Below are 23,388 nucleotides of genomic sequence, written 5' to 3' on the forward strand. Positions count from 1 at the left end.
TCTTTCCAACGAAAACAACCCTAGATCCCTCAGTCTCTCCTCATAGGACCTCCCCACCATACCAGGCAACATCCTAGTAAACCTCCTCTGCACCCTCTCCAACGCCTCCACATCCTTCTTGTAATGCGGGGACCAGAACTGCACACAGTACTCCAAGTGCGGCCGCACTAGAGTAGTGTACAGTTGCAACATTACACTGCGACTCCTAAATTCAATCCCCCTACCAATAAACGCCAAGACACCGTACGCCTTCTTGACAACCTTATCTACTTGATTCCCAACTTTCAGGGATCTATGTACACACACACCTAGATCCCTCTGTTCATCCACACTATTCAAAGTCCTCCCGTTAGCCCTATACTCGACACATCTGTTGCTCCTACCAAAGTGAATTACCTCACACTTCTCCGCATTAAATTCCATCCGCCACCTCTCGGCCCAGCTCTGCAACCTATCTAAGTCTCCCTGCAGACTATGACACCCTTCCTCACAATCTACCACACCTCCAACTTTGGTGTCATCAGCAAATTTACTAATCCACCCAACTATACCCTCATCCAGATCATTAATAAATCCTCACACAATTGGGAAATTCCCAGAGAAGGTGGCAAAGTGACCGTAGCTGGTCTCTCCAATTCTTTAGGGGCTACATAGATGTGCGGGTGAAGTTAGTATGGGAGACTGGCAGAAGCGAGTGAAAGCTGGGGATTTAAAATGCTGAACCACCCCCTAATTCCCACAACAAAGATGAATGTGAAACCAAAAGAGAAAATGCTGGAAAATCTCAGCAGATCTGGCAGCATCTATAAGTCATGATGTGGATATACCGGCGTTGGACTGGGCGTTGGACAGCATCTATAAGGAGAGAAATGAGCTTATGTGAGTCCAGCTGACCCTTTGAGCTTTGACGAAGGTCATCTGGACTTGAAATGTCAGCTCTTTTCTCTCCCCACAGATACTGCCAGACCTGCTTAGATTTTCCAGCATTTTCTCTTTTGGTTTCAGATTTGAGCATCTGCAGTAAATTGCTTTTATAAAAGGGAATGTGAGACTCATCCTCACCACTGCACAATGCTTCTTTATACAGTCAGCTGGTATGACTTAGGTCTCATTGTGAATTCTGCCAGATGTTTTTAAAAGTTGCAATTAAATTGATTCAGTCATTGGCAGCAAATCAGGTGCATTGTTTTGTGAATCGTTACATTTTATGAATCAAAAGTTGCAATGTTAAGATTAAATTTTCTTACATAACTAGTAATTAGCTATTTTTTAAGTTCACCAAAATTTCATTTTTTAGTACTTTGTTAGACTAATAAGAGACTAATCAAACTAGTGATAATGTTGATCAAAATATATTCATACTTGCTTTAATATTTGCTATGCAGCAGTGGATAAATGCAGTCAACACAATCCTGAATGTGTTTGATATTTCTACTCAAGTCTCAGTTCCCACTGTCCCAGTGGAAGCTATAAGCACTGGGAGCAAAACTGAGAAGTACGTAATAGATCAGCTTTATATTTAAATAATGAGGCATCTTTTTGACAATAAATTGGATGTGAGCTTTTCTCGCAAGTCCAGCCCCAATTGCCCTTGAAAAGCTGGTTGTGTTGCTTTCTTGAGCCACTGCAGTCCATGTGGTGTAAGTGCACCCCTACTACTGTTGGGGAGGGAGTTCCAGGGTTGTAACCTGGCAACAGTGAAGGAACAATGACTTGCTTCCAAGTCAGGGTGGTATGTGGCTTGCAGAGGAACTTGCAGGTGGTGTGTGCCCATGCACCTGCTGCCCTAAGCTATTCTGGAACATTTCCTTAATGTTTACTGATAGAAAACACATATTTATTTAAATGGATATTCAGTAAGCTGAGCATTTTAAACAGTGCAACCTACAGCCACGTTCTGAATCTGATGACTTCTCATTTATTCGGGATGAGTACAGTGATGCTTCAGGGGTTTGTTGCATCATGTCTGAATCATACTTTTCTGTATCTATAAGTAGACCACCACAATTATGTAGAGTAAACATTTCAGGGTCCAAAATGGAATATCTGTAAACAACATGAAAGCAACAATTTGTTAAAGGTAAACTTTTCTTTAATATGAGTTACACAAGGAGCAGCATTTTGTACAGAAATTGTAATTTTGCAAAATATAGGCAGGATTTCCAGCAGAAAGAAGTCTCACAACACCAGCTTGAAGTCCAACAGGTTTATTTGTCGCAAAAGGCCTTTGGCCTTGTGGATCCAGAACTGGCTTGCCTGCAGAAGGCAGAGAGTGGTTGTGGATGGGGCTTTTTCTGAATGGAGGTCAGTCACCAGCGGAGTGCCTCAAGGATCTGTTCTGGGACCCTTGTTGTTTGTCATTTTCATAAATGACCTGGATGAGGAAGTGGAGGGATGGGTAAGTAAGTTCGCTGATGACACGAAGGTCGGTGGTGTTGTGGATGATCTGGAAGGATGGCAAAAGTTGCAGCAGGACATAGATAGGATGCAGGACTGGGCGGAGAAGTGGCAGATGGACTTCAACGCGGATAAATGTGTTGTCGTCCATTTTGGCAGAACCAACGGGATGAACGAGTACACTATTAAGGGCAGAAGTCTGAGTAGTGTTGAGGAGCAGAAGGATCTTGGGGTCCGGGTCCACAGGACTCTTAAATCGGCCTCGCAGGTGGAGGAGGTGGTCAAGAAGGCGTATGGTGTACTGGCCTTCATTAATCGAGGGATTGAGTTTAGGAGTCGGGAGGTAATGCTGGAACTTTATAAGACCCTTGTCAGGCCTCATTTGGAGTATTGTGCGCAGTTCTGGTCGCCTCACTATAGGAAAGATGTAGAAGCTATTGAAAGGGTGCAGAGGAGATTTACAAGGATGTTGCCTGGACTGGGAGGCATGCCTTATGAAGTTAGGTTGAGGGAGCTGGGACTCTTTTCCCTGGAGAGACGAAGGTTGAGAGGCGACCTGATAGAAGTTTACAAAATGTTGAGAGGAATAGATAGGGTGGACTCTCAGAGGCTATTTCCCCGGTTTGAAATGGTCGCTACGAGAGGACACAGATTTAAGGTGCGGGGAGGGAGGTTCAGAAGTGATGTTAGGGGTAAGTTTTTCACTCAGAGGGTGGTGAGTGAATGGAATCGGCTGCCGTCAGTGGTGGTGGAGGCGAACTCGCTGGGGTCTTTTAAAAGACTTCTGGATGAGTATATGGGGTTTAATGAGATTGAGGGTTATAGATAGGTCTGTAGGTTGGTAGGTGATGTGGTCGGCGCAACTTGTGGGCCGAAGGGCCTGTTTGTGCTGTAGTGTTCTATGTTCTATGTTCTATAATGCCACAAGCTTTTGGAACATGCTGTTCCTTCATCAGGTGGGTGGGAGTTCTGATCACAAACAGGGCACAAAGACACAAACTCAGTTTACATGATAATGATTATGCACGTAAATTGAGTTGTGTCTTTGTGCCCTGTTTGTGATCAGAACTCCCACCCACCTGATGAAGGAACACTGTGTTCCGAAAGCTTGTGGCATTTGCTACAAATAAACCTGTTGGACTTTAAGCTGGTGTTGTGAGACTTCTTTCTGTTTTTACCCCAATCCAATGCCAGCATCTCCACATCATTATTTCCAGCAGCAGAGGTGGCCCGCTACTAGCTGGCAGCAGAATTTTTCAGTCCTGTCAATGCCTCCATGATTTTGCATTCCCCACACCCTCTGCCAGGAAATGGTGGGGTGGGCGGGAGGGGGAGGGTTACCATTGACAGGACCAGGAGATCCCGTGGTGAGAAGGACTTGAGCTTGTGCACGCCGGTGGAGAGAGACTGCAGCCGGAGTGAGATTCAGTCAGAGTGAGGGTATCGGAAATTTGATGCTGAGGGGAAACAGATGTTCACCTTTTGAGGAGCGTAGAGGTGAAGCTGTAAAGGAGACTCGAGAACGTGTGATCACACTGCAGATAAAAATCACTGTGGGACATAGGGAATGGGTGACCATCAGACAGAGGAAGAGTAGGAAGGCAGTGCAGGGGTTCCTTGCAGTCATCTCCCTCCAAAACAGCTTTAGCATTTTGGATACTGTTGGGGGAGATGGTTAGGGGCTAAAGGGGGTGGGAGAGTGGTGGGGGGAATGAGGGATCAGGGTGTGAGGAGTGGGAGGAAAGATAAGAGAGTGATGCAGTGGTGTATTTGGGGGCTTCTCACTAATCTACAGAACTGGGTGTGATACCTCTGTGAATGGAGGCAGCCCTGATAAGAGGTCGCCTTAACACTGTCAGTCAGGTCTCCACGGTGCCCTTGCCTCAGCTGAATGAAAATCCTTGCGGGTGGTACAGCCTGTCTCCCAGTTTCATGATGAAACTCTAACCAGCTAACTCGGTTTCTCTCCCAACAGATATTACCAGTCCTATTTTCAATATTTTCCATTGTTAGGTCATGTAGACATGCTAACTAACTGTAAGGAGGGGACACCAATGGCAAGAGGGCTGGAGCCTTGAATCTGTTGAGCCCCATGTGAAAGATTGAATCAAGAAGGAAGCAGGCTCTTTAACTTCTCAAACCCGACTTGTCCACTCCTGATGTTAACGCAGGGCTGGGAGATTGGGGATGCCGAGTGAGGGGAGGGTGGAATAAGCAATTCACCCTCAGACAGCGGAAGAGTCAATAAAATTGTTACATGTCTCCATTTCACCCACATTTTTATTTTTAAAGCACAGAGGCTTTAAGCGCATTTACAGTATTGCTTGTGCGTCAAGATGAGCAGGGGAACTTCCCTTGACCTTCAAGTTCCCTTGTTCCAGGTGGTCAAATCACATTACACCTAATCTGCCTGAAATTTTCCACTAATCTCCTCAACCCACCACCATCTGTGCACCCTCTGGCTCACAATATTTGACTGCATAACCTGATCTCCTAACGCTCATTCTCACCAGCCTGTCCCCACCCCCAATTTGCAATAACCTTCAGTCCACAATTTCTGACATTAATAACAAGACAAATTCAGCCAGATGTGTAGCAGATAGTCAATTTCCCTTCATCCTGTACCATTGCTGAAGCTGAAATATCCTCAGTCATGCCAGTGCTTAAATGAGAGAAACAGATTTATTCACGGCTAAAATGTGATGGCAACTCTTTCCATTCTGATACATTTGATATTGCTAGATTAGGAGACTGTGAATACCACAGCATATTTTTAATGTTTTATTTGGGGCCTTGCACACTGGCTGAGGAAACCACATTTAGCAGTAGGAACGGACTTACTAATTCAATAATCAGACAAGTCTGACAACAGAGAGGAAGTGGTGTACTGTTCCTGCCTCTTTTAGTTCTAACCATGCTCCACCTTTTCTCCTCCCACTATACAACTCACTGTTTTGTTTTGGCCAGACTGGTTGCAACAATGCAGTCACTTGGCACTCCAGCCTTGCTCTTGTGTTCTCTCCTTTCTCCATTCCCACGATGGCCTACTCCTGCTCCTAGTCCTTCTGTTCTTTGTGGGGAAATGGCCCATCATTTTCCATTCCCATTGATGCAACATTACAAATTTCTGAAAACACAGTCTGTCCTAACAGGTAAATCTCGCTTTTCCTTGTTCTTCCAAGCAAAGAACTGTTTTGACATGAGATACCTTTCTTCTCTTCTGAGGCTAACGTACATGACATGATCCATTTCTCTCAAATGAAATCCGACAGATCACGATCTGCATTGGTTCCTTGGTGGACCATTAACCTGAATCACAGTTCTCAATCAGGAGCGCCTACAAACTGTGAAAAAGATTACTCCTCTACTCCCATCAAATATAAGCACCTGAGTCAATCTCGATCAAGCTCAATGTTCAGAAATCAGAACTCTCAGCACTGTTTATTGTTTGGAGTAGGAACCCAACCCATTATCTTCGAAATCTGCCAATTTATGAAAATAGTTGTTTTCAAGATACCTGCTCACGATTTTTGAGGCCCAACCTTCTTCTTCATAATACTTCATGAATGAATTAAAACAGAGAATTCCCAACAGCACATTTAACTGACTGCGCCACGGCATCTCAAGGAAACAAAATTTGCTGAACTTTTTAAGTTGCAGGTAACGATGTACAATTGGTCTCAGGATAGTTTGAAAAACTTCCTTCGCTTTCTTTTCCAATTTTTCCCTTTGTTTCCTAAATGAAATGATGAAAACATATTGTTGATTGAAAGAAAATTGCATCAGTAATAATAAAAACCCGCCGTACATACTTGTGTGAAAGTCAAGCCAGAAAATTAGGGGTCAGCTTTCACAGAAGTAACTGTTTCAAGAGGTTGAAATCCATATTGCCCCATTGCTTGTTATTGCAGACTTGTCAAGTTGGAGACTGTTCCCAACAAACCTGACTACAAAAATAACCCAGAAGGAGCTAATAAGTATTTTTATTGCGTATTGTCATATGCAGACAGGAGGAGCTGCATATCCATCTTCAGTGGTGCTGTTCTAGGATTCTCTCAATGGTTAGGTTTGATTTCAGCAGCAAGTGGCTGTTCAATACAGAGTTGGGATTTTTCAGCTAAAGGTCATGAGTCAAGTTATGCACATGATGTATGAAAAATGAATGCTTTTTTGACCAAAAGTCAAGTGTTGCACATACAGCACTCCTCTCTGTCTATGCACTTTATTCCATTCCCATCAATTCATCCAACACTGCCACTCACCCTCATCTTCATGCAGCTTCATGCCTCTCACAGTTAGTTATCCTCTCCATTGGGTAAACACATTCTATCACACTCACTCAGAGCTCTGTTCCTACCCTTGAGAGTAAGTACAAAACATGAGGGAGAGAATTGGGGACGGGGTGCTCCACAGCAGATGAGGAAGTGCTGGAAATCAGCGGAGAGGCAGCTTGAAAGCGACTATTTCAGATTTTGCTTAGTTTAGACAGATTTACAGCATGTAACTATGATTTTAAGACATATTTTGATATTTTAAATGCATTACTGTGATTAAACATTTCAGTCAATGCAAGGTATTGAAAAGCATAATGGGAAAGTTGAATAGTTTGAAGACCATAGGTATGAGAACCTTAGCTAGTAGAGCTATATCTGGGAGATCATTAGAAGCATGCACATTTTGTAACTTTTGGTTGATTTGCAGCACAGACACAGATTAGGCATAATCTTGGGGTGCCAGGTCAGATGTGTAGTCTAATGTGGAAATTTCCACATTAGCCATTACAGAAATAACTGCCGCATCCAGGCAACAGGAAAATGGTCAGAGTTAAAATGGGAATAATGTCCGGTTAGTAATGAACAAATAAGAAACCATTATGCTGGGAAGTACTAAGGAATTAGCTGTATTGTCTGACAAAGATTTATATTGATGTACTGACATTAAATGAAATTTATTTTATACTATATAAAGTGGAGAATTAGATTAAGAAAATGTATAACAGTCTTGACTTACTGATAACTTCAGAACTTGTTCGAGTGGTCCGTGTAATCTGTATCTGCGACCATCAATAATAATTTCTCCCATTGACCATTGGCTTTTAATGAAGTTTTACCTTTATATTGTGACATTGGTTTCCTGAGTATATTTGCCACCTCATCAGAAGACTGTGCTTACACAGCTCCTTGGCCATTGGAGATGGAGAGAAAGATGGAAATTCTTGGTGCCACAATTGCCCAGATTTTCTAATCAGTGTAACTGCTGACCACATTAAAAACTGTGTCTTTCACTTCCTGTGCTGGAGCTTTAGGATTTTCTGGCCTGCCTGTAAATCACAACCATCAGCAAAGGCAGCTGCGAGGCATGATGCTAAGGTGCAGGAGCATCAAGACAAGCCCCTTTAGAACAGAATAAGGAACAGCTGCAATCTAGTAGCCTGCAGTGAACTGAGGCGAGTCCTTTAAATTTCTCAAACATTTTTAACCATTTTTATTTCAAAAAAACAATTTATTGCTTTTATGAATAACCTTCAACTTAAAATGGAAAAGATAAAGGATGAAGTATTGAAAATGCAGTAAGTGGTAAGTCTATGAACACTTACTGTTGATAACAAGGATTACTAATGGAAATGGGGCTAAGTGGGTGGGGAAAGGATTGGGGAAGCAGGTTAGATGGATGTGGGTCGACAGTGTGGTTGGAGAAAGAGGAGGAGAAGGTTTGGTGGGGCTGTGAGGGGGAAACTGAGAAAGTTGGGTGGTATTTTTTCAGCAAGTTTACTTTTAAATACATTTTGAGCTTTTGCTGTGAATCACTTTCAACCTATGGCCATGATTAACAGCATAGGGCATCCTAGAGTAACTTTCTGGTAAAGTTCAGGACATTTAACCTACATCCACAAGGTCTGTATCAGTGCTTCAGGCATCTATGCAAGCAGCATATCTCTGCCTATCAGAAGTTTAGGTTTCATGAGCAAGTTTACATCAGGACTTACTCTAGGTCCCAGCATGTAACAGCAGCAGACGTGTCCAAGTTGACTGGAAGATCTGGGCCAAGGATCAGAATCTCAGCTCATATGGCATGTAGTGAGGTTATGTCTTACATACTTTGATCCAAATGTTGCACACTGGATTTATCTACTGACAGATATAGGTCCATTGTATTGCTGTTGTCAGTAAATAGCTGGAAATAGCTAGGAACTAATGTGCTCTGTGTAGGTCTTCTGGGGGTCACATTTCATAGTCCAAGTGCCAACGCCAGCAGGAAAATTGAGATACTTCCCAATGATGTTGGCAGCATTTGTCAGCTATGATTCGCTCAACTGATGGATGCAAATTCCTGCATTTTGGAAAACCTGCTGGCCAGCCCTGCTGCTCAAAGACTGCATTCGGAGACAGAACCACACCATCTCAGAACCAAGGGAAGGTTGCAATTGTACGGCACTTATAATTCTTGCCAGTAGGGGGAGGGGTGGAGCCTAATCCCACCGGCTGCCGAGCTCTAGAAGCGCCACTGCGCAGGTGCCCCAATCTCCTAGAGTACTGGAAGATCTCCTGCCAGCCCCTCCCATTTCCCCCACAGATACTGGAACCCACCGCCAATCACTCCCTGTTCCAGTCTCCCCCTTCCCCGTGCTGTCCCCCTAGACATCGTTGGTGGGATCCAAACCTCGAGCGGTGAGGGTGTAAGTACAAATGAGCCTGGACAATAGTGTTTGGGAATCACTAGTGACAATTAAATAATGTCATGACTACCAAAAGAAACAGCACCTAAGCTCATTTCACCTGCAAAGCTGTGCCTGCAAGATTGCGAGAGGTGTAAAAACAGACACAATCCTGATTTTTCACCTCTCGCCGGTGATTGGCCGGTGGGGAGAGCCAGTAAGATTGCAGCCTTTAGGTGTAATTTTCCACCCTGTAAATGAAAAGAGAAACCGGATTGACTGTCTCTGCAGGCATCGCTTCAGGCTCTTGTGCGGCTCTGGAATGGCGGTGGGGAATTTTCCAGGCCCGCTAACTGCCGATTGAGAATCACAATGGCCCGGAGAATAAGGGGTCAAGCAAAACATAAGTGGTTTGCAAAAGAGGAAGCTAAGCCACTTTTCCCTTTGAAGAAACCACAATCAAGCTTAGTCAATGTAAATATTATGGTTAGGAACAATAGAAGTACTTGAGATGCAGTCCAGTGTGAAGGAAAATGTAAATAAACACAGCTGACTGGAAGTTGAGTCGAAATAAATTAAACTCTCAATCAAAGCCTATTTCAAATGACTGCACTTTGAAATTGACAGAGCTCAAAGGTTTTTTTGTGCAATAGAGAGAGTTTCAAAGGTTTTGGCTTGCTAGGAAAGTTCAGAGACTTCAAATCAGTGTTGTGTGAATACATCAGGGTTGAGTGCACAGCTATAGAGAATGGAAATCCCACCAACCTCATTCCCACCCCCACTGCCCCAACCCAGTAAAATTAACATCTCCACTCTGTCAGAGGACCTCAAAGGGGTTTGCTCACACCTGCAGCTTCTGACAAGGAGAAAGGGAAATCTGTGCTGCAGAATGGAGTGCTCTTGTGATTCAAAACCCTGCCAGATGACCAGGGGACATGAAGATTAAAGTGACCTGGCCACTTCAGAATTTGCACAGCTGAAAATCAGGAATAACAATGTTGATCACAGGGTAGCCTGAAATCTCCATTTCAGGGGTGATCTTCAGTTCTGCTAGGGCTTGAAGGAGCATTCCAGCCATGAGACCCCATCCCGACAGAGTGGCAGGGTCAACCCCTCACCCCAGCCCAAACTCACCGAACCCCAACAAACTTGTGAAATTCTTCCTCTGAATGAGGGGTCTGTGGTAAGATGGGCTGAATGAGGTTTGAGTGGAGGCTTGTGGGAGGAGGGTGGTTGGGTCACCTTCATGACTGCATGGTGTGGACGGTATGATCTGTTATTTGTGGGTGGGACTGGAGATCCCCCTTGTTGGTGAAGATTTGGTAATGCTGCCCTGGTCATTGGGGTAGGAGAATGGAGGGGGTTGGTGGGATTTCCATTCTCCATAGCTGTGCACCATGCAGGAGATGCATGAGGAGAGTCCTGATGCCCCAATGTGCCAGCCTATGTTGGTGTGGAGGAGTGGTAGCAATGCGGTAGATATTTGGAGGGTGGGAGGAGGTCTCCCGGTTCACTGTCAGTTCAGGATGCCCTGCACAATGCTGCCTGAGCGCTCTGAAGATGGCTTCATTGATGTACATAGGCTTCACCCCCCCACCCTATGCCGCCACCATCCCCCCCACCCCCCACAACGGGTGCAAAGTTCCCAGTGTCACAAAAAATTGACAGTGCAATGCTGAGCTCACCCTAAAGACAAGCATGTAACAACAATTTTGGGAAAATTGCCCCCAGGGGCCGTCCTTGTCAAGCAACCACCTTCTTCAGGTGAAAGGTGGGCCAGGAGAGAGTGAGGGAGATGTCAGAAGAGGTCTCCAGCACTTCAACTAGAGAACAGAATGGTGATTTGAGCTACTGAGGTCAACACACTGTGCTAAACAGCCATCATTCTCTGGGATCAACGAACCACTCTCAACTGATGTGTACTTTTGCTGTCTATTCTGCTAATGCATCCCTATGTAAAATATCACATCATAATAAACTAGCTTCAAGTTACTTACTAATGCTTGATTGCCTATCTTAGGTATCTGTGGCTTCCAACCTCAAAATCATACTCTGGGGTCCTAAAACAAGGAAAAAGCTTGGCTACCTTTGTGCATTTACGTCCGTTTTATAAGCAGGATTATTGTGAAAGCTCGCCACAAGTTCTTTCAACGATATTTTCTCTTTTTTTGGTTTTTTGCTTGCAAGATCCTGAACAGCAAGAAATAATATCGTGTTAAAATAGTAAATCTTCAAATGAATGATCCATTAATTCCTTTATATTGTTGATATTGTGAATTAAGGCAACATTAATCATATTTGCGTTTGGTCAATTTCACTGACTCCAGAGTGATTTTATCATCAAAAACTAGTAACAGAATCTTAATTCTCGTGAAATATTGTATGTTTCTATAAAATGTTTGAACACATGGACAATGAAATAACCTGTTGAACATGATGGATAGAAGGTTCGATTTTGATTGACCAGAGGCAGGGAAGACTGGTTTCACTGCATTTGGTGAGGCAACCCCTTTGAATTGAAGAGGCTCTCTCCACATGGGAAGTGTTTGGGGAGAATATTGGATGGGCTCTTGAAGGAAACAAATTTGCAGGACTGCAGGGGTAGAGCAAGGGGCAGACTGGGTTTCCAAAAAGAGGCTCAATGGCCAATGTCCTCCATCCGTGCAATATATTCTTCGATGATTCTTAGGTGCAAAGTTAAAATGAAAAGGAAATTTAGGACTAATTAGAACTTACAATAAGTCTAAAGGTTTGGCATGGTTTTGCATGAATGCATAAAATATTAATACAGTTGGGGAACCGCAGATCAAACTAGTCATGTGGGGACAGGCTGCAATGGTGATTATTCTTTATTCTTCCCTGGGATCTGAGTGTTCCTAATGAAGACAGCATTTATTGCACATCCCTAATTGCTCTTAAGAAAGCTCTGGTGATTCGCCTTCTTGCAGTACTGCAGTCTCTCTGCCGTTGGTACACTCACAGTGCTGTTGCAAAGAGAGTTCCAGGATTTTTGATCCAGTAAAAGTGAAGGACTAGCAATACAATTTCAAGTCAGGATGTATGGTTTGGAGGCTGGTGATCCCTTACACCTGCTGCCCTTGTCTGTCCAGGTGGCAGAAGTCAAGGTTTGGAAGGTGCCATCAAAGCAAACTGGTGACTTATTGCACTGTATTTTGTATATTTGCATTTTGAGTGCAAACCTGAGCAGGAGGTATAAGCAAGGGAAACATACAGATGAAACAGAGAAAAGTGGAAAGCAAAAATGGAAGGCTGAGGGACAAGGGTAAATAGCAAACAAAACCATAGTGCAAAATAAGATGTGCAAAAACATTAAAAAGGCAAGTGATATGAATGCAAGGAGTGTTCACAATAAAGTAGATGAATTAACAGTGCAAGTAGTTATAACTGGGCATGATATGATTGTAATTACAGGGGCATAGCCCCATGGTAACAAAGAGTAGGAACTCAATATCCACGGGTGTGGAATATTTAGGAAACAGTCAAAAACGGTAAGGTGGGGCGGTGTTATGAGTTAGGAATGAAATCGGTGCAATATTGAGAGGGTACTGGCTCAGAAAATCCAGATGCAGAATCAGTCTGGGCAGAGCTACAATATTAGGAAAACATCCAGAGACCCAGGATGTTCTGGGTACTTGGGTTTGAATCCCAGCATAGCAGATGCAGAATTCCAGTTCAACAAAAATCTGGAATTAAAAGTCTAATGATGGCCATGAAACTGTTCTCAATTGTTCGAAAAACCCATCTGATTAACTAATGTCCTTCAGGGGAGGGGATCTGCCATCCTTACCCAGTCTGGTCTACATGTAACTCCAGAGCCACAGTAATGTGGTTGATTCTCTGAAATGACCAAGCAAATCACTCAGTTCAGGGTCAGTTAGGGATGGACAATAAATACTGGCTCAGCTAGCAATGCCCATATCCCATGAAAAAATAATATAAAAAAAGGTGAATTCCTGGAGTGTGTATGACCAGTATGCTGAGGAACTAACTAAGAACAAGCTTTCCTCAATTGGATATTGCGCAAGTTGAAGAATTAATTAGTAATCTTGTTGTGTGGGGTCCTTTAGGGAAGAGAGATCCAACATGATGGCATTTTTCATTGGGATAGAAAATGATATAGTCTAATACAAAACTAGGATCATAAAACTTCAAAGGAACAGCACTCCGAAAGCTCGTGGATTTTGCTACCAAATAAAGCTGTTGGATTTTAACCCGGTGTTGTGAGACTTCTTACTGCATTTACCTCAGTTCAACGCTGACATCTCCATATCTTGGGCACCTTGGCGGTGCCAGTTTGTGTTCCCTGGATCTGTCCAAGGAACACAGTGCCCATTCTCAGGGGGCACCTTGGCATTGCTCACCAGGCACTGGGCAGTGCCAACGGGGTGATTGGTGGGGGTGGGGGTGCTACTGCCCACTCTGCCATTGGGATCATTCGGTACTGGAGGGAGGCCAACGATTGGGGCGGGCTGGGAGTGGTGGGGTGGGCACTGGTCTGCTGGGCGATGGTCTCCCTCCTGTTCGTGGGGGTGGGGGGGGGGGGTCTGTCGGGGTGGAGGGGTGTGAGGGGGAATCATCACTTCTGCGGGGGTGGCTAGAGTGGCGATCAAGCTGGCCAGCAAAGTGCAGGCGGACAGAAAGGGGCCCATGCACACGCATAGAGTTCTGGAACTGTCCAACTCCTGTGTGATTAGGCTGGTGTGAATAGGCCCTGCACCCCCGAGCTTTTAATGACATTCACACTGCAGTGCATAGAGTGTGGGAGATTCGAGTGTAAACTCTCACTGAAAAAACAACAGTGATTTACACCAGCTTTCCCACAAGTTCAGCACTTAGAACTTTTTTGGGAGAATTGCCCCCACAGTGTTTCACTCCAGATGTGATTCTATTTACCCTCTAGGAAGCTTTTATCTAATGATATAGTTTAACTATAACAAAAACAATTAGCATAACTTTTACCCATTGAAATATTTAAGCATGACGAGATACAATTCTTAACTGCTAGCCTACCTTTATTGGTTCCAAGTTAAGCAATATTGCTCATTAAAAACTAGGGGGCGGGGCCTATTCACGCTGGAGTCCAGGGGGTCACAGTTCCAGGCCTCTGCGCATGCACCATGGCCCCTATCTGTCAACCTGCACTTTGCTGGCCAGCTCGATTATAGCTGGTAGCACCTCACAGTGCTACCCCTCCCCCCCAAGTCACCTCCATAAACTCCTCTTCAAAATCAGTTAGCAAAGACACATTGGTTAACATGGTGGTGTAGAGGCTGCTTGTCCTTCAGCCTCCAGAACACCTCTGGAGAGAGATTCTTATTTTCTAGCAGGTCACAAACTATAGCCTCCAGAGAGAGAGAGAGAGAGAGAGAAAAGAGGTCCTGCTCCTTTTTTGATTTGATTTATTATTGTCACATGTATTAGTATACAGTGGAAAGTATTGCTTCTTGCGCACTGCGCTGACAAAGCATACTGTTCATCGAGAAGGAAATGAGGAAGTGCAGAGTGTAGTGTTACAGTCTTAGCTAGGGTGTAGAGAAAGATCAATTTAATGCAAGGTAGGTCCATTTAAAAGTCTGATGGCAGCAGGGAAGAAACTGCTGATCCAAGCAGAGACTGCCTGCTTATCTCTGTAAGCATAACTCCTCCCATTAGCACATGGCTAGGCCTTCGTCAATCAACCTAATCAAACCCTACTCTGAAGCTCCAGGGAACAACCCTAAAAAATAACAAAACTGCATTAGCTCTGATTAAAACAAACAAACACCCCAATATCGAGAATCCATTACTCTTCTACATTCTCAGTATGTGGGCTACTTGGAGCAAACGGATTAGAACCAACTAAACAGAGTGGGCTCTTAAACATACCCATTACAAGAAACATGACACAAATACTTTCTTAAAGACATAGTATCATCACACACAACTGTGGATGCCAGTTTTAACTTACATTGTTATACTCTACGACAATGGCTGCATTTTTCAGGGGTTTACTTGTAGTTTTTTTCCCAGGTGCTTTCTTTTTGCCAAGAAGAGCTTTGTTCCGCCTGTTCAGTTAAAACAAAAAGTTATGTATTTAGGGAAGCAAACAACCAATATGTTAGTGCCATGTTCCAATGGTAGAACATAGAACACTACAGCACAACCAGGCCCTTCGGCCCACGAGTTGCGCCGATCACATCAACACCTATCTATAACCCCCAATCCCATAAAACCCCATATACTCATCCAGAAGTCTTTTAAAAGACCCCAGCGAGTTCGCCTCCACCACCACTGACGGCAGCCGATTCCACTCACTCACCACCCTCTGAGTGAAAAACTTACCCCTAACATCACTTCTGTACTTTCCTCCCCGCACCTTAAATCTGTGTCCTCTCGTAGCGACCATTTCAACCTGGGGAAATAGCCTCCGAGAATCCACCCTATCTATTCCTCTCAACATTTTATAAACCTCTATCGGGTCGCCTCTCAACCTTCGTCTCTCCAGGGAAAAGAGACCCAGCTCCCTCAACCTAACTTCATAAGGCATGCCTCCCAGTCCAGCCAACATCCTTGTAAATCTCCTCTGAACCCTTTCAATAGCTTCTACGTCTTTCCTAGAAAGACGTTATAGTCCTAGAAGAGTTATAGTCCTGATGGCACGGAGCTGTGAACAGGTTTCCAGTACTAAAGCCAACTTGACTGATAGGCTTGGCTGCCTGTTGGGTAAAAAAGACCTAAGAAAAAGTACAAGTAAGTATTTGCTGCAGATAGAGATCCTTGGGATAAGAGTGTAGTCAAGAGGATCTGAGCTGATCGCGAGTGGTGGAGATTATGGGATGTCAGGAGATCAGTTGGGGGGGGTGTGTGTCAGAAAATGGTAAGACAGCTTGGGGAGGTAAAAGACAGATGGGGCAAGAGGGGAGAGTTGAAAATGGGGTGGAGTGCAAAGAGAGATTGGAGAAGGCTTAGAGATTGGATACAGAGATTGTGAGGATTGGGGGACAGAAAAAGGATAGGGAGATCAAAGTATCCCAGTGGTAAAAAAGGCTACAGTTGCTGATGGGAGAATATATCAGGGCAGATCATAGAAGTAGCGGAGGACTTCCCAGAGTATTCTTGTTCAGCCTGAGGAAATACACCTACTCCTTCTAGCCCACAAAAGGTACTGTAAGGGAATTTACCTGTCCGATTAAGACCTTTGTGTCTTTTTTACCTTTCAGGTTTCCTGAGGACTGGGAAACCCAACCGATTGCGCCTAAAAATAGCAGACAGCATCTTTAAAAGATATCAATAGGCAACCTTCTGCTGAGGATGGGCTGGTTGCCCTTGTCCCTCCTCAGTTAAACCCAAAATCAATGAGTTCTTGGCATCTTGTGTTCCAGTTTCAGTTAAGTTTAATTTTCCATGTGATCCAAACCACCAGTTTTTGGGCATTTAACTTCAGCCCCTTACATGTTCTTGTACTGTATGCATTGATTAAAAAAAAATTTGAGCAGAAACAGTTATATATTAACAATACAAAGAAATATCCAACTTTAATTAGTTTGAGCAGAAGCAGTTATATATTAACAAAACAAAGAAATATCCATCTTTAATTTTTCTGAAAAAGTTCAATATTCAACCTTTCTTTACAATGGGATGCTTACAATACTGACCAGAGGCAAATCAAACTGGAGATTGGGTTTGTCGAAACAAACCTTCTTTCAAATAAAAAAAGCTTTTCCAGCAACACACAACATTTCTCAATTTGTTCATGTTTATGAACTTTAAATTAGTAGTGTTTCATTGCAGTAGAAATGTACTTACTTTTTTATGGACCCAACAATTTCATTCACCCAACTTGTTATTTGTGTAAAATGTTCCTCTCGTACTAGTCTGTGCAGGAGCAGTACAAAATATTCCAGGAGTCGAACAGTATCTTTAAACTTCATGACTGTAATACAGGAGATATTCAAATGGCTTTCAGCGAGATATTGGTTGAAAATCCAATAATATTTTTTACAGGGTTATTCTGCCAGATCCACAAATATCGTAAAAGCAAAAATGTTACAAATTACAAAGAATTAAAGCAGATGAACCACCCATGATCAGCCAAGGCACAGGATTCAGATGCAACAAAGGCCCATCAAGCCCAGTTAAGCCTGCAAAGTCTTCCTCATTAACAACTGGAGATTTGTGCAAAGATTGGGTGAGCTGACCCATAGATAGAAACATATTTCAGCATGGATTCATGAAGGGAAAATTGTGTTTGACGAATTTACTGGATTTTTATGACGACGTAATGAGTGCAGTTGACAGAGGGGAACCAGTGGATGTGGTGTTTTTAGATTTCCAGAAGGCGTTCAAAAAGGTGCCTCACAAAAGGTTGCTACAGAAGGTTAGGGTACACAGAGTTGGGAGTAAAGTGTTAGCGTGGATTGAGGATTGGTTATCTAACAGGAAGCAGAGAGTTGGAATAAATGGGTGCTTTTCTGGTTGGCAGTCGATGACTAGTGGCGTACCGCAGGGATCGATGCTGGGCCCTCAACTGCTCAACCCATGTACACAGACGACCTGGAGGAGGGGACCAAGTGTAGGTAACAAAGTTTGCTCATGACACGAAGATGAGTGGGAAAGTGAATTGCGTGGAGGATGCGGAAAGTCTGCAGAGAGATTTGGATAGGCTGAGTGAGTGGGCGAGGATCTGGTAGATGGAATATAATGTTGACAAGCGTGAGGTTATCCACTTTGGAAGGAATAATAGTAAAATGAACTATTATTTAAATGGTGAAAGATTACAACATGATACTGTGCAGAGGGACCTGGGGGTCCTTGCACATGAATCTCAAAAACCCAGTCTGCAGGTGCAGCAGGTGATCAAGAAGGCAAATGGAATGTTGGCCTTTATCACGAGGGGGATAGGATATAAAAGCAGGGAGGTCTTGCTGCAACTGTACAGGGTACTGGTGAGGCCGCAACTGGAGATCTGTGTGCAGTTTTGGTTCCCTTATTTGCGAAAGGCCTTGGAGGGAGCACAGAGAAGGTTCACCTGGCTGATACCGGAGATGAGGGGGTTAGTTTATGAGGAGAGATTGAGTAGATTGGGCCTGTACTCGTTGGAGTTTAGAAGGCTGAGGGGTGATCTTCTTGAGACATATAAGGTAATGAAGGGGCTAGATAGGGTAGAGGCAGAGAGATTCTTTCCACTTAGAAAGGAACAAGAACTAGAGGACACAGCATCAAAATAAGGTGGGGGGTCAGTTTAGAATAGAGTTGAGGAGGAACTTCTCTCAGAGGGTAGTGAATCTCTGGAATTCTCTGCCCATTGAAGTGGTGGAAGCTACCTCGTTGAATATATTTAAGTCACAGGTAGATAGATTTCTGATCGATATGGGAATTAAGGGTTATGGGGAGCAGGCGGGTAAGTGGAACTGAACCACTTTCAGATCAGCCATGATCTTACTGAATGGCGGGGCAAACTCGAAGGGCTAGATGGCCTACTCCTCCTTCTATTTCTTCTGTTCTTATGTTCTTATAGAATCCCTACAGTACAGAAGGAGGCCATTTGGCCCATCAAGCTTGCACCAACAACAATCCCTAACAGGCTTAATTCCCTTAACCTCACGTATTTATTCTGCTTATACTAAAGGGCAATTCAGCATGGCCAACCCATCTAACCCACACATTTTTGGAGTGTGGGAAGAAGCCGGAGCAGCCAGAGGAAACCCATGCAGACTCCACACAGACAGTGACCCAAACCCGGGTCCCTGGCGCTGTGATGCAGCAGCATTAACACTGTGCCACCCTGCTGCCGCAGTCAATCACGTCATACTCACGGGATTATTCTTTTCAACCCATCTCAGATTCTTCAGTCATGGACTTAATTAGGTTGGAGGTGGAAAGGTAGCGGCTTCCCCGCTTGCTACCTTCCCACTGGATTAAATATCGCCCATCACCCAAACTTGTCACAGCACAAGATTCCACCATCCTTTTTGAACTGCAGGTACCAGAACTGCACCCAGTGGCCGGAATTTCACCGACCCACCTGCCACAGGAATCAGAGCGGGTGAGGGGCATGGGAAAGTCTGATGACCTCGGGCGGGATTTTACAGTTTCAGGATGAGTGAGGCCAAAAAATCCCACCCAATATCTTCGAAACATAGAACATTACAGCACAGTACAGGTCCTTCGGCCCTCGATGTTGTGCCGAGCTATGTCCAAACCTAAGATCAAGCCATCCCACTCCCTCCCTATCTTAACTTGCCTCAGAAATTAACAGGATCACCTTACTAATTTGATTCAATGCCCTTTTAATTTGCTCTGACTTTTCACCCACTAACTCTCAGGATTGTGGGTAGCCACCATGTGCATGGACTGTGCCCCAAATTTGGAACAAGCCCCAGCCCAACCCCTTTGGGTCAGTGGAGGTTCCCAATGAAAATTTACCATATAATGTTCAAATATTATTGTATTATTTAAAGTGCCAAAAAGATTAAATGTTCTACCTGCAGCGTAAGCAGTATTTACTGGTGCAAATAAGATGGTTGTGTAAATTGCAGCTTCCTTTCCAGTCACAATCCCTGTGTGCCATGGAAAAACAATTTAAAATGAACAAGAAATGTCATAAATTTAGGAGTTCATTATAGTTATAAAAATGAAAAGTTGTCAAGTTGTAGATGAATTAATTAATGAACTGTGGAAATGTAAAAGGACCATAATGAATATTTATAACTAAATGGCATCTAAAGGGATAAAGAATAATATTTTTTAAAAACTCCAGTTGTCCAAAGAGGTTTACAGTTAATTAAATGGTTTTTGATATGTAGAAAATATGGCAGCAAATTTGCCCACAAGCAACAATGTGATAATGACCACATTTAATAATCACAGAATCATAAAATCCCGACAATGTAGAAAGAGGCCACTCAGCCCATCAAGCCTGCACCAACATCGAGGCCCTATCCCTGTAACCCTTCATATTTATCCCGTTAGTCCCCCTGACGCGAAAGGGCAATTTTGCATGGCCAGTCAACCTAACCTTTGGATTGTGTGAGGAAACCGGAGCATCCGGAGCAAACCCATGCAGACATAGAACCATAGAAAATTACAGCTCAGAAACAGGCCTTTTGGCCCTTCTTGTCTGTGCCGAACCATTTTTTGCCTAGTCCCACTGACCTGCACTTGGACCATATCCCTCCACACCCCTCTCATCCATAAATCCGTCCAAGTTTTTCTTAAATGTTAAAAGTGACCCCACATTTACCACTTTATCCGGCAGCTCATTCCACACTCCCACCACTCTCTGTGTGAAGAATCCCCCCCTAATATTCCCTTTAAACTTCTCTCCTTTCACCCTTAACCCATGCCCTCTGGTTTCTTTCTCCTCCAGCCTCAGTGGAAAAAGCCTGCTTGCATTCACTCTATCCATACCCATCAAAATCTTATACACCTCTATCAAATCTCCCCTCATTCTTCTACGCTCCAGGGAATAAAGTCCTAACCTATTCAATCTCTCTCTGTAACTCAGCTTCTCAAGTCCCGGCAACATCCTTGTGAACCTTCTCTGCACTCTTTCAACCTTATTTACATCCTTCCTGTAACTAGGTGACCAAAACTGTACACAATACTCTAAATTTGGCCTCACCAATGCCTTATATAACCTTACCATAACACTCCAACTTTTATACTCGATACTCCGATTTATAAAGGCCAATGTACCAAAAGCACTCTTTATGACTCTATCCACCTGTGACATCACTTTTAGGGAATTCTGTACCTGTATTCCCAGATCCCTCTGTTCAACTGCACTCTTCAGAGTCCTGCCATTTACCCTGTACGTTCTACTTTGGTTTGTCCTTCCAAAGTGCAATACCTCACACTTGTCTGCATTAAATTCCATTTGCCATTTTTCAGCCCATTTTTCTAGTTGGTCCAAATCCCTCTGCAAGCTTTGAAACCCTTCCTCACTGTCTGTTCTTTCCTCACAGGGGGAGAATGTGCAAACTCCACACAGACAGAGACCTGAGGCTGGAATTGAACCTCGGTCCCTAGTGCTGTGACGTAGCTGTGCTAACCACTGTGCCATCGTGCTGTGAGTGAGAGCTCAGGCGAGGGAAGTCAAAGGAGTGATTGGCAGGGTGCAAGTGAGGTGGTGAGAGGAAATGAGGATACAGGAGAGGTAAGTGGTGAGAGGTGATGAGAATGTCAGGAGAGGGAAGCAATCACTGGAGGGAGAAAGAAGCCACAAGGCGTAAGGAGGGCAGCAGCGTGCAGATGGCAGGAAATGGACAGCGGAAAGTAGGTAGAGTATTACTTCTGTAAAGGTTGGTAAGGATCATAAGAGGATTTTGTGCCAGTAAGATTCAAGACAGCCAATAAATTTTTACGGTAAAAATTACAGGTCATGAACATAACCTACACTTATGTTTTCTTATGGGAAAGTGATTTTCGTTTTGCATGATTTCTTTTAGGAGCACAGTAGTACTGAATGAGGGATAACTGCACAGCTTTGTTATAAATTAAGAACAAAAGCTGTCATACTTCGCTAAAACGTACTAACAAAACCTTGCACAAAATTTTTTACCGTAATCATTCAGACCAGCCATAGCGTCATCAACTGTCTTCATGTTTAGAGAGTTCTCAATCGCTAATTTCTCATGGTTAATGGTGGTTTCCCATTTGTTCTAAAAAAAAGTGTGAGAATATTTAGAAGAACGTCAGATTGCCATTTATTCTGTTTATACTTAAATCTGTTATTTCAGTGAAGAAAACTCTTGCATGCATGATTATTATCTTTAACACTCTCAAATAATTCCACAACAATGCCATCCGTCCACTCTTGCACCTCCACACACTTAATTCTAGAATCAAAAGAATAATTTTTCTTAACTTTACACTCATAGTTTGCCTTTTTATCCACTAATCAACTGTGGTATTCGATCAGCATTGTAACTACACCTGAATTATGGACCTTTGGAATTCTGCTCTTACATAGTGTGCTATGTCATGGCTTTGGGTCATCTCCAGCGCATTTGGCAGATTCTGGCACAGTATTTCGAATGATGTAGCAATGCTGTCGTTGGACTGGGGTAAACACAGTAAGAAGTCTCACAACACCAGGTTAAAGTCCAACAGGTTTATTTAATAGTAAACGTCACAAGCTTTCGGAACACGCTGTTCCTTCGTCAGTTGTCGGCGTTGAGAACTGAGGCAGTTGCAGCAATGCCATCATCGTGGGGGATGTTGGAGTAGAGCGCCAAGACAATGGATGTTACTCAACGCAGACAACTGCCAGTTTCCAGATGCAATTTTACAACTCATCCGCTTCATCCTGGACCACAATGTCTTCACCTTCAACAACCTGTTCTTCATCCGGACACACGGAACAGCCATGGGGGCCAAATTCGCACCTCAATATGCCAACATCTTCAGGCACAGGTTCAAACAAGACTTCTTCACCGCACAGGACCTTCAACCGATGCTATACACTAGATACAGCGATGACATTTTCTTCTGTTGGACTCATGGTGAACAATCACTGAAACAACTATATGATGACATCAACAAGTTCCACCCCACCATCAGACTCACCACGGACTATACTACGGAATCGGTTGCATTATTGGACATACACATCTCCATCAAGGATGGTCACCTCAGCACCTCACTGTACCGCAAGCCCACGAATAACCTCACAATGCTCCACTTCTCCAGCTTCTACCCGAAATACGTTAAAGAAGCCATCCACTATGGACAAGCCCTTTGTATACACAGGATCTGCTTAGATGAGGTGGAGCGCGACAGTCACCTCCAGATGCTGAAAGATGCCCTCATAAGAACAAGATATGGTGCTCGACTCATCGACTGACACTTCCAACGTGCCACAGCAAAAAACAGCACAAACCTTCTCAGAAGACAAACATGGGACACAGTGGACAGAGTACCCTTCATCGTCCAGTACTTCCCCGGAGCAGAGAAGCTACGACATCTTCTCTGGAGTCTTCAACATGTCATTTAATAAAGACAAACATCTCACCAGGGCCATCCCCACACCCCCACTTCTTGCCTTCAAACAACCGCACAATCTCATACAGACCATTGTCTGCAGCAAACCACCCAGTCTTCAGGAGAACAGTGACCACAATACCACACAACCCTGCCACAGCAACCTCTGCAAGACATGCCGGATCAGCGACATGGATGCCATCATCACACGTGAGAATACCACCCACCAGGTACATGGTAAATACTCTTGCAACTCGGCCAATGTTGTCTACCTGATACGTTGCAGGAAAGGATGTCCCGAGGCATGGTACATTGGGGAGACCATGCAGACGCTACCACAACGGATGAATGAA

The 23,388-nt window shown here is 43.9% G+C and overlaps 1 protein-coding gene across 1 annotated transcript in view; it reads right to left on the reverse strand.

Annotated features, from left to right (window-relative positions):
• LOC145355579 (cilia- and flagella-associated protein 54-like) overlaps nucleotides 1-23,388 on the reverse strand; it is a 306,344-nt gene that overhangs the window by 190,452 nt on the left and 92,504 nt on the right. The window contains exons 16-22 of the mRNA XM_080207830.1: nucleotides 21,615-21,714; nucleotides 19,537-19,611; nucleotides 16,859-16,985; nucleotides 15,021-15,117; nucleotides 11,139-11,242; nucleotides 5,915-6,133; nucleotides 1,889-2,046 (exon numbers count right to left, since the gene is read on the reverse strand). Of these exons, the coding sequence (XP_080063956.1) occupies nucleotides 1,889-2,046; nucleotides 5,915-6,133; nucleotides 11,139-11,242; nucleotides 15,021-15,117; nucleotides 16,859-16,985; nucleotides 19,537-19,611; nucleotides 21,615-21,714 (880 nt within the window). The remainder of the gene's footprint in view (nucleotides 1-1,888; nucleotides 2,047-5,914; nucleotides 6,134-11,138; nucleotides 11,243-15,020; nucleotides 15,118-16,858; nucleotides 16,986-19,536; nucleotides 19,612-21,614; nucleotides 21,715-23,388) is intronic.

The sequence above is a fragment of the Carcharhinus amblyrhynchos genome, chromosome 19 (genome assembly GCF_965287045.1).
Source record: "Carcharhinus amblyrhynchos chromosome 19, sCarAmb.v2.hapA, whole genome shotgun sequence".
NCBI classification, from domain to species: domain Eukaryota; kingdom Metazoa; phylum Chordata; class Chondrichthyes; order Carcharhiniformes; family Carcharhinidae; genus Carcharhinus; species Carcharhinus amblyrhynchos.